General features: G+C 35.2%; 1 protein-coding gene across 2 annotated transcripts in view; it reads right to left on the reverse strand.

The window, feature by feature from the left end:
• Positions 1-9,305: 9,305 nt before the first annotated feature.
• LOC123536427 (caspase-6-like) overlaps positions 9,306-19,062 on the reverse strand; it is a 29,166-nt gene continuing 19,409 nt past the window's right edge. For both annotated transcript variants that reach the window (XM_053527555.1, XM_045319613.2), the window contains 2 exons: positions 10,566-10,615; positions 9,306-10,093 (listed from right to left, as the gene is read on the reverse strand). In XM_053527555.1, coding sequence (XP_053383530.1) covers positions 9,581-10,093; positions 10,566-10,615 — 563 coding nt within the window. In that variant the 3' untranslated portion in view covers positions 9,306-9,580. The remainder of the gene's footprint in view (positions 10,094-10,565; positions 10,616-19,062) is intronic.

The raw sequence follows: 19,062 nt of genomic DNA on the forward strand, positions 1-19,062 counted from the left end.
AAGTTGAATTTCGTCGACGCTTTTAAATAAATGGTTAATGCAACTGTATGCACTCACAATTAGCTCGGGGAAAAACAGTGTTTAGTTTCCAGTTTGCAGTCCTTCATGCCTTAAAATCATCCTGTATTTTAAAATAACCTCTATGCAACATTATTCATAATTAATTAGGTTTAAAAATCGGTTGTGGGCATTAATTTTTTGCGGACACATATATTTTATAATTATAAATTAATTGCTTGCAAGAGTTATCTTTCCTGTGGTTATTGCTAATGTATGTCACATACCGGTATTCTAAAAACTGATACATTGTGATGCGTACACTTTTCGATATTTTTATACCCAAGGACTTAAGATTAAACTTCAAAGAAAATAAAACACTTACATTCGTTTAAAGCACTAGTTTCAATCACAGGGTTTGTGTGAAAAATGAAGAAAAAAAAAACTGTCTTAAGATAATTCCTTTTTTTTTCACTAAAAAGACTAAAAGACTAAAGCCGGCATTTGTAAATATATTTATCAAATCTATATGCATTGTAAAAAGTTGCCAAACATGATGTAATATTATCATACCATTGTAATTAGGGACAAAGAGGAGATATTTTAAGTGCATGAGATGGAACGCTGTTATAATAACAAAGAATGGCCGCAGGTGAGGAGAAAGGTTTTAGCACGTCTTTATGAACGTTGTAACATTAACAATTTAATTTCTTTTTACGGCGCATTCCTAAAGGGTTTGAGATTGTGCAGATACCGTGATCCTTACAATTTGTTGATGGCGTAGTTGTTCATTATCTGTTATACGTTTTAGAGCAAATATTTTAAAAGACTGCCAAAAAGTGGCAAGCTCTTATGTCAATGTTTTAAGGAGCAAGTCATGGTTTGACAGACTCTTTACTCGCCGAAAGTGGACGCAGTAGGGCGGATTATAACACTGACCCGATTTAAGGTGGTATATATGACGCTTCTTGAGAAATCATTCGCTATAGCCTTAAAGGTTTTATCTCTTTTTAAGTCATAATCATTCCATTTCAGCAAATCATAGGAAAGAGTGTTTATTAATTCATAGGATGGTGTAGAAAATCTTGTTTTCTTCATGAAAATATCCCTTAAACCTTATACAGCACAGTAGTTTCTTTGATTTTCGGTTCAACTTATGTCTACGTTCAACACTGGTTTTCGAATATGTTCTAGACCCTACATGCTGGGTACAATATATGGATGTGTACGTAGATGTATCCACTTTACATTTGTACTATCTAAAAGTCAATAAAAGCAGCCCATTAATATGTCTGGCCTTTGCTGAACGGTAGGTCTTCAAAGTTTGACGATAAAAGGCAAGAGGTTGGGGAGAAATTTTAAGTTAGTAACTCAAAATTTTGAGATACGCAATTCCGGTTAATTAATAAGTTAAACAGACCTGGTATCAATGCTCTTCCATACTAAGTCAAGTTTGCCATTTCATTTTTTAAGTCTATAAACTACTAAAGTGATGTTTATTTTTTTAACTTGCTAGATTCTACTTTTGGTAGGTGTTCCGATATTTTTTCAAAAAAAATGTAGTTATTAGATTATAAAAAGAGGACATTTTATTATATAATGTGATTATATCATAATTATGTATAATCGATTGTTAATTATATAGAGTCGTTATTTCTTTATATGAATAGATCTAGGTACATTTATGCGGGTGTGCATTCAGGCTACTGCTACTACTATACCAATATCCACTTCGTAACCGGAGTCTTTCCGTTGATCTGAGGAGTACAATGTAGCACTTGGTGAATTGTTAAAGTATCAGACTATTATTACACGTGATTGTTGTCTTAATGCACAACCTTTTTTCACGGTCTATGTGTTGAAATAAAGAGCTGGCTTCCAGTGACATTGGTTAATGTCGTGCGAAATGTGTTCGTAATTCTAATTTGAGCTTCGAACTTCGAACTTGCAATCGCTGACATATCTCTAACCGATCACCCGGGCAATAGTCATCGGCAAAGAGAAAGTTCTGCACATTTGGATAGTTCTATAAAAGTTATGCAGCAAAGAAAGCATCATATTGAAGAAGACAAATGCATGTCTGTCTCCTAGCACATAAGAAGTATGGCGTGTCAAACGTTGCAAAATTCAATAACTGTTTATGTGTGTTCTATAATTGCACATATATTATGTTCTATAAAGTTATATTTGTTCAGTGAAGAATTAGATATGTATGTGGTAAAAGTCGTGTGTATATTGTATAACTGTATATTTGTTGTATAATTGCAATATATATTTTATAAAGTTATATTTATATTGTATTTTTTTATATATGTGGTAAAAGTCATGTGTAAATATTGTATTTATAAGCTGATATATATATGGAGTACAATGTAACTTATATTTATGTCCGATAATTCTGTCTTTATATATTCCAAAGTAAGCATTGATATGTGTGTTCTATAATTGCATCTTGGGATATGTTCCCGACATTTGTAACAAAGGATTTCATTGGATGGTAAATGGTTAGAGAACACCAACTGTTTTCCCATAGACTTACATTATAACATTATGGCGTGTTAATCGAAACATGTATATCTAATTACATGTTTTTCAAGAACTATCCTAGTTCTACCAAACTATAGAACGAAAAACATATCAATAGTCATATAGCCACTCATTTCAATTGAGATGGCCATAGCTTAAATGACTTCAGCTTTATACCTATTGATGCTATCCATGATGATATGAGGAGGCTTCTTAAAAAAAATTCCTATAGTTTTTTTTCTTTCATAGATTTTTTTTTCAAATTCACACATATGATAGGAACATTTTTGCTGAAAACAATGAAGAAATAAAAAAACAATGGGTCACCAGGCTTATTTTTGTGAACAATTGTTTTGAGCATACCCACTGTTGCTGCAATTCCTAGCGGTTTTTTAACATTTTCATTATTTTCTGCTTTTCTTTTTATAAATACCAACAAAAACATGAATCAAGACGGCACGGGTCCTGCTTGGCTGAATCTTGGGCCATCATATTTTCAAGGTCAAAAGGCCAAGGTCGGATGAGCGACTAAGTTCCATCATGACTCTCTTTGTAATAATATTGTCCATTCGTCACGAAATAATCTTTTTGTAAATCATGAGATTATTATTAATACCGTTTTGCGTTGGGTGTGTACATATCCAACGTATTTTGGTACTACATTTTTGCAAACTACCAAATTACGTTGAGTGTAACGCATTTTGGTAGTGACTACCAAAACTCGGCCGAATTTTATTGGTGACTACCAAAAATCATGGCTACCATTTTGAGGTGCAAAATTGCATATATATGTGAAGCTTCACGTTTTTAATAAACTGTGTGGTCACTTAAAAATATACATCAACCATCCGAGAAATCATTTTTCTGTCACCGTTTAGAATTATTATTTAGAATATTACAGTACTGTAGGAAATTTACAGTATTCTGTTACGCTGTATTAACTGAACGTATTTAGCACGGTAACGTCATGATTTCTATAATCTAACGCGTCGCGCTTTTCGGCATTTAACAATGATTTTCAAAGTTTTAGCAAAAATCCAGCCAGAACACATGTCTTTTTTATTTGATAAATTTTAAGGGCGGACGCAGCAGCAGACTGTTTCAAAATATAAAACAATTTGAACGCAGGGAAAAGAAGTTATAGGGCAATATACATAAATTTGCATGTACAAATTTTATAACGATTTCGGCGTCAGCCAATTTGTTTTCAGAAAAATGACGGTCTTATTACATTTAGATTTTGTCAAATACATAAGAACAGACAACTCAATGCGCAATCGAAAAAAAAAACAAAACAATGAAATCGTCAAAATATTAGGGAAACTATGACAGAAAAACGAGCATTTAAAGTGAAAAATCGGGTGCCATCAAGAGGCGCATTTAACGTGAACGTACAAGTGTAAAATCGAAAAAGATACATATATCCTGAAAATGTAGGGTTTGATCTATATTTGAGCCAAATTTCATACTTTTCCGTCAAACTTCTGCATTCCGGTCCTAAGGTGTAGATCGACTTTAAATAGAGGGGTTGGCCTTGTCAGAGGAGTCATATCTTCATAACCCGATGTCCGAATTTAATAAATGGTACCTTGTTGCAAGAGGCAAGCCAGTATCCAGAGAAAACAGGCCTAGTCGGGTTCGAACCTGGTCGGCTAGGGGTAAAGGTCATAGGTCAAAGCGCGGTAATATTCCCAAAATATGAACTTTTCAGAGCAGTCAAGGCAGTCCTGAAAACTCAAGCACTACCTTCACTGAGTCAAACGACACCATTGGAGCAATTCTCACGGCTCCCAGGGTCTTGGCCAGTACCCTATCACTAATAACAGGTTTGGTCATTTTCAAATACCTGTCCTGAAATCTGATGGCATCATATGGACTTGTAAGTAGCTTAAATGTAAAGCTAAGACATCTACAAACATATTCATTTAGGTAGGTATCTGGGGTGTAGAGACTCGAACAAGGGTCATTATCTAACATAGTGTCATTATCAACTGAAATTCAGTTTAAATTACAATACCGTACCTCCATGTATTACCTCCCCTTACACGGTCAAAATCTGTAGCCAGAACCCATACCTTGTCGACCATGTTTAAAAGTGGTACAAGTTTAGATCAAAAGGGACCCAACTGAACAAATAACCCGTTTTGAACCCTACCTTTTAGCCGTATATGACCTGCCCTGACCTCTAGGGCTACCCCAGGTACTTTAACATGGTCTCAATCAATAGATCAATAGCCAGGACTCCAACCTACATGAAAATGTATGATATAGTTATATTACTTTTGGCATAGGGGCTCAAGCCCGGTCGAAAACCTCTTAGATATGGTCAAAATAGGAACTTAGAAGACCAAATGGTTAAGTTACGTGTCTCGCCCTGACCCTACGGCTATCCAAGGTACTCGAACATGGCCTCAATTGATAGTTAGGATCAAAATATAGCTCACAAATATTTAAGAAATAATAAATAAAATCATAGGTTGGAGTTCAGATGCGAACGAATTATAGTACGAGTGATATAATAATTACGCATCTACAAACGACGAGTATTTTTTATTCAAGAGCAAATTGCTGTTTGAGTTATATTGTTACGCTCCTGCCCTTGCGTGACGCCTCAGTGATTAAATACCGTTATACGGCCTATATGCTAGGACAGTGATCAGTAGCTGCCTAACACATACGCCGATAAAGCTGACAGTATGTAGCCCTTGGGTGTAATCTAGGACTGGACTCGACTGTACAGTGGATGTGTATATTGATAGTGTTGGCACTATTAATTACTTGGCCTCAATATTTACTAAAATACTGTAGAAGTGACTGGACACTCAACGGTTTGCTCAAGGTAGACTGAAACTAAATGAATGTTTAGTGTGACTGGCACTCTATAGGTTGCCAATTATGACAGGAACTATATAGACTGAAACTCTTTGAACTGGAACTATTGTAGACTGCTGTAGGCTGCTGGCCGTGACTGGAACACTGTAGACTGCTCGCCGTGACTGAAACTCTGTAAGGTTGCTCTCCGTGACTGGACACTGTAGACTGCTCGCCGTGACTGGAAGACTGTAGACTGCTCGCCATGACTGGACGACTGTAGACTGCTCGCTGTGACTGGAACTCCGTAGGCTGCTCGCCGTGACTGGAACACTGTAGACTGCTCGCTGCTTGGCTTGCGTCGAGTGGTTCTACCCTATAAATATCTAGTGTTTGGACTCCAACATTCTTTTATTTCAGATGACCCTTGGGAAATACTTATAACTAGAAAAATACCTCGGAAGACTATTAAGTGAAAATATGCGACCAAACAATCAAAGATGCACGGTAAAACAGTCGCGACGCAACCACTAGTCTAAGAATTAACACCAACCGTCAGCACCCGAGATAAAATTGATCAAGTATAATTACACTGAAAATATCTACAAAAAGAATATTCTGAATAATTACATTTATTTTATCTAACAAATATACTGCCAAACATGGAAAAAAAATAAAGCACACCTTTCAGATTTCGATTCCAAGTAAAAATTTCGTAAAATTTTAATATCAGCCAAAACGGTGTGCAAGTGCGAATTTTGAAGTTGGAGACTACGACTGAAACTGTGGGTGGGTATTTTACCCCCACAGAAACAGCCCACAACCCCACAGCGTGGAGTTATAGAAAACGAACGCGACACAGAAAAATTGTGGGGACCACAGATTTTTCGTGGGATCGTCCACAACTCCACAGTGTGGGACTGTGGAATGAGCGCGCCACAGATTTATCGTGGGAATGGCCAAATGCCTTAAAAATACAAAAATACATATCGTAAATATTGCAAAATTATAAAGAGGTATAATAAAAACCTCATATCTACGTTTCCTTGACATATGAGAGCTGATCATTATAAAAAAACGAGTAAAATGCAGTATGAAGGCCGTCCCACATTCTTCACTGTTGCATAGCAACTGCTCACCGTGAAGATAAATATGGCGAAAACAGTAAGTGCGCTGTGACAAAACATTAAAAATAGCAACGTTATACATCAAATTTCAAGGAATTATTAAGCAGTTATACTTAATAAAGTTTGCTACATCATATGAGATCAGGATTTAGCACCAGGAATGTTTACTGGCAAAATACAGAATTGTTGCGCGGAAATGGAATACATTCACAAACATTGACAGAGTTCTGACAAGGAAAACAGCTGCAAAAGTGAAGGATAGATCAAAATGCTGGTACAATACGTAATGTTGGGTTGATGTCTTGATGTCTTGTGAATTTAACCCAAGACAGCAACCAACTTCATGCGTTGTCGCCAGTAAAAGCTGCAAAAATAAAAATAAACAGCCCGAATGAAAGAAGAAAGAATGAAAAGAAGTCGCAATCAAATTTAATAACACAACAGTTAAAATAACATATTTTTATTAGTCTTAGGCATATTACAGGTCATTGGTATATATAAGCATATTTAGGCATACGCAAAATTACATAGCAGTAGTAGATAATACATAGCAGTAGTACATAATTATAACCTTGTTATCATAAAAAGGAAAATCAGACATAAACAGTGAGTATTAACATACACCTTACACAAACATGTATAAAACTTTTACATACTGTATACTTTAATATACATATGCTACGATTGCCCCGGTCACAATAACGCTACGAGCTCCGTACGTATAGGTTTTTAGTCGAATTTTGGCAAACTCGTACGGCGTCCGTACGGACATCATTAACTCGTACGAGCGTCGTACGGATTTTTTGAACTCGTAGAGGACTCGGGAATTCGATGAAAATGTTTCACCGAGCTCCCGAGTTCTCTATGAGCTCGTAGAGATTTTCGAAGTCGGGAGCAGCTCGCAACACGGGCACCGAAAGAACTCGTACGGCATTGCACGATGTCCGTGCGAATTTGGAAAACTGCGAGGCTTGCCGTTGCCCGCACGATGTCCGTACGATATTAAGGACACCGTGCGGAGAACGTGCTATGTCCACGCGGGGCTCACAGGGCGGTACGATTGCCGTATGGGCTCCGTACGACTTCCTTTGTGATTCAAGGTGGTATAAAAACACAGTGCCTACGGACACCGTATGAGTGCCGTGCGAGCGCCTTACGAACCCACGAGCAACGTATGAGGTACGGCCGGGCACCTTTCGAACTCGACATGACTTGTCTGCGATGTCCGTACGGATATCTTACGATTGCATCCTCTAAAGATCGTACGGGGCCCGTAGGTACTGTGACCAGACGCTACGATTGTACAGAGACCGTAAGGATTCTAAAATTGGTGGACTTGTACATTTTTTTAAGGTTTCGAAGTAGGCCTTGAGAAACAAAAATCAAACAACACCAAATCATAGAAAGAAAGAGTTGTTTGACATGAAAATTAAACAGCATGTAAAACATGTATATTACTTTACGAAACAAGTGTCAGTATACTGCTATAAACATTTAATTCCGGAAAAGGACTGCCTAAATGAGCTCCACTTCCGGACAGTTAAACGCCTTTGAAAACTCACCATTTTCAAAGAACAGTTACACATGTTCGTTTTGATGCATTTGCAATAGCGTGCGAGTGGTGAAATTTCGCATAACAAGGTGGAACACAGTTTTCAGCAATTGTTTATCTTTATTTCTTTACAAATGGTATTCATTTCCAAAGGGAGACAACTTTTTCCGATTATTTTAAGTACAAATGGCATTCATTTTCAAAGGGAGACAACTTTTTCCGATTATTTTAAGTAATCTTCGAGTAAAATGTTGTCTCCCTTTGAAAATGAATGCCATTTGTAAAGAAATAAAGATAAACAATTGCTGAAAACTATATTCCACCTTGTTATGTGAAATTTCACCACTCGCACGCAATTGCAAATGCATCGAAACGAACATGTGTAACAGTTGTTTGAAAATGGTGAGTATTTAAAGGCGTTTGACTGTCCGGAAGTGGGGCCCCTATAGGCAGTCTTTTTCTGGAATTCAAAGTTTATATCAGTATACTGACACTTGTTTCGTAAAGTAATATATCGTCGGAAGCCCTTGAGCCGTCCCTTCCCTTGACCCGTTACCATGTTTAGTTTTGACTTCTATCTCGCAAGATTTCTCATCGCACATGTGCAAACTGTGGAAAAACATTTTACTTTCATTTTAATTTTTTCTTGGAAGAAGATGATGAATTATGCAGTGAAAACATGAATTATCAGCATAATTTCATTTTGAATCAACTAAAACTTACTTTTTATTCCCATCCTCAAAAGATTCATCGAAGATTCTTTGTAATAAAAAATTATTTTTCAGGATAAAATTTACGTCTGCTTTGTTTACATTTCCTCAATGAAAGTCACGTGATGTGACAAATAACTTGGTGTGACGTCACAAGTGCATTCCCAAAATGGCCGATATCTAACTGACAAGTGCTGTTTTTCTGTTAGTTTCTTTTTATAACTTGGAAAACTATTCTGAAAATATTGCATGGATTGAAAGGAATAGGAACATTTATTAAGGTAAGATTAAAATTTTCTGAAAGTGTTAAAGATTTTAAATGCATTTTTGCTGGAAATCATTAACGGGACGGCTCATGGGCTACCGAGGATACATGTTTTACATGCTGTTCAATTTTCATGTCAAACAACTCTTTCTTCCTATGATTTGGTGTTGTTTGATTTTTGTTTCTCAAGGCCTACTTCGAAACCTTAAAACAGTACGGACATCGTAAGGTTTTTATGACCGAGGCATTACTGATTTATGTCTCTGATGAAAAGATTGTCTCTGTCTTAAGGCCTTTCCGAAAAATATACAATGATAGTTTAATAAGTACACTTATATTTGTCAAATTCAAAATTTCAATGAAGTTATAAGCACATGGACATTTACAATAATAGTTACTTATATACCTTTTTCCTTCTGTCTTGCATTTCAGAATTAAATGTAATTCGTCCTCAACTTTAGAAGGTAAAGATACATGATAGATATAAAACCGCGTCTATCACCGCCAATATAAGTAGATATGATATTAGTTGCGTATATATATTTGCATAAAATATTGATTTATGTCAAAGAAACAAATCGCTGAAGTATATCTACAGCGCCGGTCTGTCAGTTGGCATATTTTCAGATTCATCCGCTACGTCTTTAAATATCAGCGGTTCTATTAGCCTATGTACAATAGAGGGTGCATTTTTATATCCGTCATGCGTTTCTCGACTTCTAGCAACACTACCTGCAGCTTCCGTAAGTATTTTAAGGAAGTTCATCTCGGTGTCTTTTTTAAAGTTATGCTCATCAATAGCATTACATAACTCATCAATCAGCCACGAGCCTTTTGACGTATCTCGTTTGGCCCTCTTTCCTGCAGCAGACGGATACACAATCAGAAAATTCTTTGGGATAAAACACTGGGGCGACCCGGTGTTAACTTCCTCAGGATCTGCATCGCTTTCTTCAACTGACGAAGAAACATCCGTACCTTCTTGACGGGCGTCGGCTGTGGTATTGTTAGTGTTTTCCAGCTGATCTCCCTGGCCTAATTCATTTCCGGTCTTTGGCTGCGCATCGTTTCCGTCTGCTGAATTTGTCTCAGTGTCATCGAGGTTCTATATACAAATGTTCACAAATGATATATATGAATGTCTAAGGGTAATTTCACTAAATATTTGGTACATGTCGGCTTAAAGTTCTATCAGAAATCAAATTTTTAACATCAGCCGCCGTGCATTTAACTATAACACAACTTACATGTTAAATATTGATAATAATCATCCAATTTTTTCGTATTGTACGGGTTGTACTTTTCTGTTGATACAAAGACTACTGTAGCTCATCAGCAGATCACTGGACTTGTTATCCCGATGTCATAGCTTCAAATTTCTTAAAGCTTGGTATAATTATTTCGTTAATGCACAGTCCAGGAAACAGTTTACATGTAACCCTGATACCATGGCCTCAACTATCTTCATTCTAGGTATCGATATGTCATTACTGCACCATCCAGGAAAGATTGCACTTAAGAAAGTAAGAACGAAAATATTTAAGACGGACATAGAAGAATTCTATATTTGTACTCACAATGTTTTGTATACCAATATCCACATTGTAACCGGGGTCTTCCCGTTGATCTGAGGAATAAAATGTAGCTCTTGGTGAATTATTAAATTATTAGATTATTATTACACGTGATTAAGGTCTTAATGCACAACCTTATTTCATGTTTTATATGTTGAAATAAAGAGCTGTCTTCCCGTGACATCGGTTAATGTCGTGCGAAATGTGTTCGTAATTCTAATTTGGGCTTCGAACTTGCAATCGCTGACAACTCTCTAACCGATTACCCGGGTAAGACATAGCATCAATATTCATCGGCAAAGAGAAAGTTCTGCACCTTTGGATAGTTCTATAAAAGTTATACAACAAAGAAAGCATCATATTGAAGAAGACAACTGCATGCCTGTCTCCTAGCACATAAGAAGTATAGCGTGTCAAACGTTGCCAAATTCAATAGCTGCTTATGTGTGTTCTATAATTACATATATGAGCCGCGCCATGAGAAAACCAACATAGTGGCTTTGCGACCAGCATGGATCCAGACCAGCCTGCGCATCTGCGCAGTCTGGTCAGGATCCATGCTGTTCGCTAATGGTTTCTCTAATTGCTATAGGCTTCGAAAGTGAACAGCATGGATCCTGACCAGACTGCGCGGATGCACAGGCTGGTTTGGATCCATACTGGTCGCAAAGCCATTATGTTGGTTTTCTCATGGCGCAGCTCATATATGTTCTATAAAGTTATAATTGTTTTGTATATTCAATATGTATGTGGTAAAAGTCTTGTATATATATATGGAGTAAACATGTAACTTGTATTTATGTTCGATTATTCTGTCTATATATATTCCATAGTACGCATTGATATGTGTGTTCTATAACTGCATCTTGGGATATGTTCCCGACATTTGTAACAAAGGATCTCATTGGATGGTAAATGGTTAGAAACTGTTTTCCCATAGACTTACATGATAACATTATGGCGTATAAATCGAAACATGTATATCTAATTACATGTTTTTCAAGAACTATCCTAGTTCTACCAAACTATCGACAACAAACATATCAATAGTCATGTAGCAACTCATTTCAATCGAGGTGGTCATAGTTTAAATGACTTTAGCTTTATACCTACTGATGTTTCCATGATGATATGAGGCTTCTTAAAAAGAATTCCAATAGTTTTTTTTTTCTTTCATAGTTTTTTTTTTTCAAATTCACATATATGATAGGAAAACTTTGCTTTAAACAATGAACAAATAAAAAACAATGGGTCACCAGGCTTGTTTTTGTGAAAAATTGTTTTGAACATATCCACTGTTGCTGCAATTCCTAGCGGTTTTTTAACATTTTCATTATTTTCTGCTTTTTTATAAAAACCAACAAAACCAGGCCCGTAGCTACACTGAGGCACAGGGAGGCCGGTTCCTCCCTGTTTTTCTGCCAAGATTATGAGAAAAAAAAAGGTTTTGAGTCACCATCTTAAAAAGCATAACCGAACTGAGGCACTACTATTTCATTTTAATTTGTTAAACTATTTTCCACCATTTTCTTAATATCACAAATAATTACACTATACTGTGAAAAATGATGACCGAAGCGAGAGACTAAATTTTACCGAAGCAAACGAGTATGTGCATTTGTTCGTGGTTGTTAGGTAAATTTGAATGGTAAAGGCAAAGCCCCGACAAGCATTAATTTGGAAGGTTGTGTCCCACCCTCCTCCATTGGAGAGTTTGTGCGGGCTTCCCAAAATATAGGATATATCATATGAAAACACACTTTGTTGCGCTGTTTTTATATTAAAGAGAAAAAAATACCCTTTCACTCCGCGATCTACCCCGGGTACTAATACCGATTTATGGTTCGTCTGTAATGTCTCTCTTGCGATGGAGGTCTCGGATGCAAACAGGACTTACTTTTTGGGAGGTGTATGTCTATAATATTCTTCTTGATGGAGCTGCTGATTTATCTCATACGAGTAAAATTAAATGTAAAAAATGTTCAAACATTTTCCCCTAAAATCAAAGTTCCATCTAATGTTGCTCTCATGCTGAAAAGAACATTAGTTTTCTATAAAAATAATCTTCTTTCATACAATGACAAGGCCATACCAAATTGATTTGTCGTTCGTCGGAACTACCGCATCAATGATTTCATTCCCGAGAAAAAGAAAAAAAAATTAACCCGCCCGCACGTACATAAAAATCGCCGAAAAAATTTTTTTTTCTGATTACGCGGTCCGGAATGATAACGGTAAAACAGGTTTTATCGCTTATTTAATGCGTCAAAATGATATTGATCGGAATCCATGCGTTCGTAATACATGTAGCTGATGACACAAACTCAAAAAGTCAGGAATTATGGTGTTGTTCATCATTTGTTTTAAATCTGTCTGTGCTAGTGCCACACATGGTCTTCGATGTGCCGGTAGGTGATGAAGTAGGCACGTTCTACGATTGTAAACAGTGAAAAGAATAAAGCCCGATTGTAAGACGTGCACGGCCTCGGGGTTTCTGTTGAAAATATTTGGATTAAACATAGAAATATTGTTCAGATAAAGTTTTCAAACCATTTGTTATCAATTGTTTAGTTCAATATTTTAGATCTACTGTAGCCAGTGCTTTCTTAAAAAAATTGTTCACAGATCCTAACTGATCGTTTTGAACGTAATTTCTTTAGTAGGCCAGTCAGATATTCTATCAAAATGCATATATTTTCATTTAAAATAATAGCATTTCAAATAAGTAGTGTAGATATAAAAAATTATTTCTGTCGTATTGTAACCTAATTTTCCCTGTTTATATATTAAATAATTGGCTGTGAATTGATTGAAAGAAAGAATCTGAAAAAAACAGACATTCCCAACTCAAAATTTCTTGGTCAATCAAACCACAACAAATAACACTTTTAAGAGTGGCCATATTGGGATCATTTTTTGTCCCTCTGTTAACATTTTTGACTGAAATGAACCTCTGCCACAAAAACTTAAGCTAACCTTATCTGTTATGAAATTATTCCACTGGGATTTGAACAATTTCAAAGCATTTGTGTGCCCAACTCCGTTTGGTTTCATTGGTCAAGTGATTTATTACTTTCCCCTCACCTCTACCGTTTGGAGTTTCACTGGGAGCACAAAATTGCTCATGTGTCAAAGCCATCTAACTGGGTTTTAGAAGATATTTTATTCCACTTGGGTGCCCGTTTTGTCTTAAATATTCCTCATCCTCTGCCGTTAAATGGGCACGCCTTTAGATTAATGTAGAACAATCAAAATTAAAATAAGACACTCATCCCTCAGTAATTATAAATACAAAATAAAATCAAAGTGATTCAGTGAGTTTTAGCAAGAATTTATTTGCAAAACCGTTTATGTAGTCTTTAAAACATATAGAAAAGCTATCTACTGTGTTAGTCACACTGTAAATGTTTAAGTTCTGTGTTATTCTTATAGAAATGTTAACTTCATGTATAATCATAACTGCCAAAAAAAAAAATACCCGCTCGCTCCATGTAAAAGCTACCCGCCTCTGAAAAAATCAAAATTGAGAAAAAAAAATAAAAATAAAAATTTCGCTCGCTCGCTCCCATTTTTTGTTTTTTGAAAATTTTTCGAAGAACTATTAATCAATTTGGTATGGCCCAAGGATGTTGCTACAAAGACTGGCTATCAGTATACATGGTATAACTCGCCACAGAGGTAAGAGCAAAAAGCGTTTTAACAAATTGTTTGCGGCGTGAAATTAAAATAAAACTTCATTATGTTGAAAAGAACATTCAAATCCATATTAATTAATGATTACAGCATAAATGGAGTTTCATCAATTGCTCATGATACCACATGCTCTACCTATCGTCTGCTTCAACAAGAATTTCGCGCTTAATATTCTTCAAAATAAATGAAAATAAAGTGCGCCGTTCTCCATCAATGACATTTTGATAAAAATGAAATACATATAAACTATAATGATAAATCATAAAGTTTCAAATGATTTTGCTTTTGGCACCAACAAATTCATCGATTTATTTTGAATCTTAACCATACTCTGAAATAAATTAGGTTTGAAAAAAAAGAAAGATTTATATGGTAGGAAATTAGACAAAGTAGCTAGAAAACGTAGGTATGTAAACTTTTCTAGTGCCCCTTCCTCCCGATCCCGAGGTTCCGTAAATCATTGCTCGAGCTATAAGTGCCCAAGTAGGAAATGACGATAGGAGGGATGCGAATATTAATTCGGGATCCGAATGTTTCACGAATGAAAAATGCAGTCCTTGTGAATGTTTAGAAATAGCTATTTGGTTGGTTTAACAGCCTATTTTATCACATATAAAGGGCATTTATGTTGAACTGTGATAGACGTATACAGTACATTTTGCCTTAGCGGTCACTTAAGGTATTAATCATTAAGTAGCCAATCAAGAAACTTCGCTAACTGACTATTCTATTGTGCCGAATAAAAAATACTAAGACATTGTTTTGATATACTTATGGGAAACACTTCGGCTGATACTACAGTACTGGAGCTTATTTGAAACTGAATAGGGAAGATCAAAGTTTAAACTAGTGTCTACAATATTTGACATAATTTGTTTTAGACAGGCACTGTGGATATATTTAAAGCTGTAAGACACACGAGTACAATTTTGAAGCAATGGTAAGGGTAAACGTGTAACAAGAAGTTATCATTAGGTTCAACACATCTGACCGAAAGAGTTTTGCTAGTGATCATTTAAATTCTAAATTTGACTGGAAACTTATTCTGTCACGCTCTTTGGAATAAAAGAAAAGTAGCTAAATACGTCTCTCATTGGTACAAGACACTTTTGTCCTGCTATTTTTGAATTACAGTATTATGGTTTCTGTCTGTTTATTATGATTATTCGAACGCAGTTATTAGGAGCTTTTTTCTCTCATTTTGTTTTACGAATGCAATGACGCTGCAACTTCTGCACATATTACCAGGTAATGAGATCCAAGCAACTAAAAGGGAAAAAAACTTACCTTGTGGGTATGCATTTCGCTATTTACATTTGAAAGCAGTTTCACCATTTTTTTATAGTATTTTAGATATTTTTTTGTTGCATTTAGCGGCGTTTAGATTATGACGCAAATGTATCTGATAACATATACTTTTATTTTGATACAGACAGTAGACATTGTTTGACCTGTAAGTTGATTCAGTCTTATAAATCTTTTGAAGATTACTAAAATTTCTTTACTGGCGTGTCTGAATCATGAAACGAACATGAAAGGATATCAAATTATGTTAACCTGACATCCATTTCTTGTAATAGTGGTAAAACTTTTGTCGGTATTAACCAGTGTGGTATCATCTACATTTAAGCAAGATGAACATTTACAGTGAAATAAAGGTCTACAGTAGAAATTATTAAATGAATTACAGTTGTGAAATATTTACTAAGCTGTAGGACTAGGAGTACCAAAATCTGCATTAAGCAAATATAAAACAGCTAAATGCGTTGCCCATTTCTACAAGACGCTGTCTTCAGGCAATCTTTTGAATTTCACATCTTTCATAAAATCATTTCATTTACAGTATGAGACTGATGTCAATGTTTCTATTATTCGAACGGAGTTATCAGGAGCTTTTTATTCCTATTTTATTTCACAAATTCAATGACACTGCAACTGCCTATATTACCAAGTAATGAGATCCAAACAACTAAAAAGGCATAAAAACTTACTTTGCGGCATTCACTTCGCGGCATTCATTACGCTTCATACATTTTAAAATCATTTTTTCCACAGTATTGTATATATTGTTTCATTTAGCGTGTTTAGATTACGATGCAAGTGTAACATAATGAGTAACTTTTTTGACTGCAAAACTTGATTTAGTATTATATTTTGTAAATCGTCTGAAGATTACTAAAATTTCTTTTCTTTACTTGCGTGTCTGAATCATGAAATGATATCTTAATATGTCAGCCTGACATAGCCTTCAGTGCTATACTTAGATTTTTAATTTTAAGTACAGTCAAACTTGCTTGAGAGACCACAACACTCAATGACTCAGATAATAATCCTACCTTGCATTCATCCATACATCTGTATGTCACAGCTTACTGAAAAGTCATTTCAATGCAATGTTAATTTTCATGGTAAATATTGAATAGTTTTTCTTATTTTTATATATGATATATGATATGGTTCGAATAACATTATATCTAAATTTCAGATTAAATAGTCGATCTGAATTTATTTTATTAGACTTACAACATTTTCTGATACCATACAATATGCATACATCTTACAATTTTCCGTCATTGAGAGAAGTTATTCCCGCAATAATTATCAATAGCTTGATAGGTAGGACTATCTGCACTTGAAGCCTATCTTCGCAAACATACTATACTTTTAGTTTAGAGACCGATGACAAGATATGTGAAAATGTGTCTTCTTCCTTCTTAACTCATTTTTCTGCCAATATAATTACAGGAGTTTTGATAAGATCATTTAAAAGTTTAGTTTTCGCTTCTTGATTGCCATAATCTGCACGATTTTATAACTTACTAACTTGAACTGACATTGTTTGATCTTTTTATATCGAATAACTTGCACCGTAGAATGAAAACTGAAAACATAGTAATTTGTTTTGTACAAAGATTTGTTAAATCGTACAAAATATCGAAACTTACTTGATGTTTTTGACATTTTTTTTGCTCGGGAGAGGCCATATTGGACAGATCCAAACACACGGCTACCGGTGTATATACATTTACTCAACTGAAGATGCAAGAACCAAGCAAACATGACCACATGTCTTTAAATTAGCGTTTTAGAGTGACAATAATCGCAAATACGTTGGCTATTTCAAAATATTAATCTATATATTAACTAAAATGTATGCGAATCTTTTTAACGTCATTTATTTTTTCCGAAATCGGTATCTTAAAAGTTACAAAAACATGTTTGAAATGCAGAATAATGCACGAAATGGAACCCTCGAAAAAAGAAAAAAAGATCCAGGGGAGCATGCCCCCCCCCCCCCCCCCCCCCCCCCCGCCCACCACACACAAACCCACAAACGCCTCCCTATTTTTTCACCTCTGGCTACGGGCCTGAAAACATGAATCAAGACGGCACAATAGGGTTTATTCTTTTTTACAGATGTTATTATATACTTATTTCATATCATAGTGATATTTGTAATACTATTACAATGATGGGTACAAATAAAAACAAATCTTGTTTCATATTCACTTTTTTTAAACTAAAAAATACTCATAGTAAAAAAATTTTTTTTTTTCAAATTTTGAAAATACTGTTTATAGATTTTTTCCTGTGTTCCTTATTTATAGATAATTGTATTGGGAAAGTAAAAATGGCCAAAAATGTATGGGCCACCATGCTAAATTGTATATTAGGACCGCTTTAATACAACATCTGTTCGGACGAAAAAATGGCCTGAATCTGACCAAATTGATTATATCTGCTAGAAGTTTAAAAAATTCTTGATTCTTTCTATAACTGAAAACTCAATGATCTTAAAGGAGATATTGTCTTCTCAATACAAAGTTTTTATTGTCTAACATTATATGAATAATACTGTCTTTATACAAAGTTGCGCTGTCACAAATGTCAGGCATGATACATGTAAATACTATATAAACCAGTATCAACATTTGATTACTGATAAAACACATTCTAGCATAAAATTGCTGTTCTTATGACTTTTTGGGGGTGTTTTAACAGGAAAGGAAACGTGTGTTAACAGAGAGATTCCCGCGCTCACGTGCTGTTATAACACCTTTTTATATATGCGCGTTCCGCGGCAGAGCGTAAACGTATTACGGCACCAAAACGGATAATTCGAATGGAAATGACGTCAACGTGAAAAAACAACTCGGATATTCCCGCGCATTTCATGGAAATTTAATGACGTTGAGGGATAATGTATTCATTTACTCGATGTTCTTTTTTTCGCGTTTAATGCTAGAATAGCGTTAGCGCATGTTATTTTGGTGTTATAACATCTTCAGAATCCCTCGGGATTCTGCAGACGTTATAACACGAAAAAACATGCGTTATCCCTACATTAAAAAAAATTATACAATATTCCTCATACTAAGGATTGTCTGTCACATATTTCAATAAATGTTGACTTCACTTCAATTTTCCATAGATAGTATCGGCTGCGCCGAAAGATGCGCATAAAAAACTATAGGAATTCCCTTTAAAGAACTTACTGGATTCATAAATTGGATACTATTTTTCCGAAAGGAATGAATTCAAAAGTAATGTACATGTATATTTTTTCCAAAGTCTCTTCTCTTCACAGTGTTTTCTATAAATGTAACACCCTACTGTGGTTTTCTTAATATCAGTAAGTACAATTATTATTACTGGTATTTTTTTGTCTATAACACAATTTACCCGTATCTTTGTGATCCTGTATTTGCTGTTACTATTATTATTTATTAACATTATCATTTTAAATAATGTTTAAAACCATATTATGTATTAAGTAAAACCACTATTAATTTTGTCGCAATACACT

The sequence above is a fragment of the Mercenaria mercenaria genome, chromosome 17 (assembly GCF_021730395.1).
Source record: "Mercenaria mercenaria strain notata chromosome 17, MADL_Memer_1, whole genome shotgun sequence".
NCBI classification, from domain to species: Eukaryota; Metazoa; Mollusca; class Bivalvia; order Venerida; family Veneridae; genus Mercenaria; species Mercenaria mercenaria.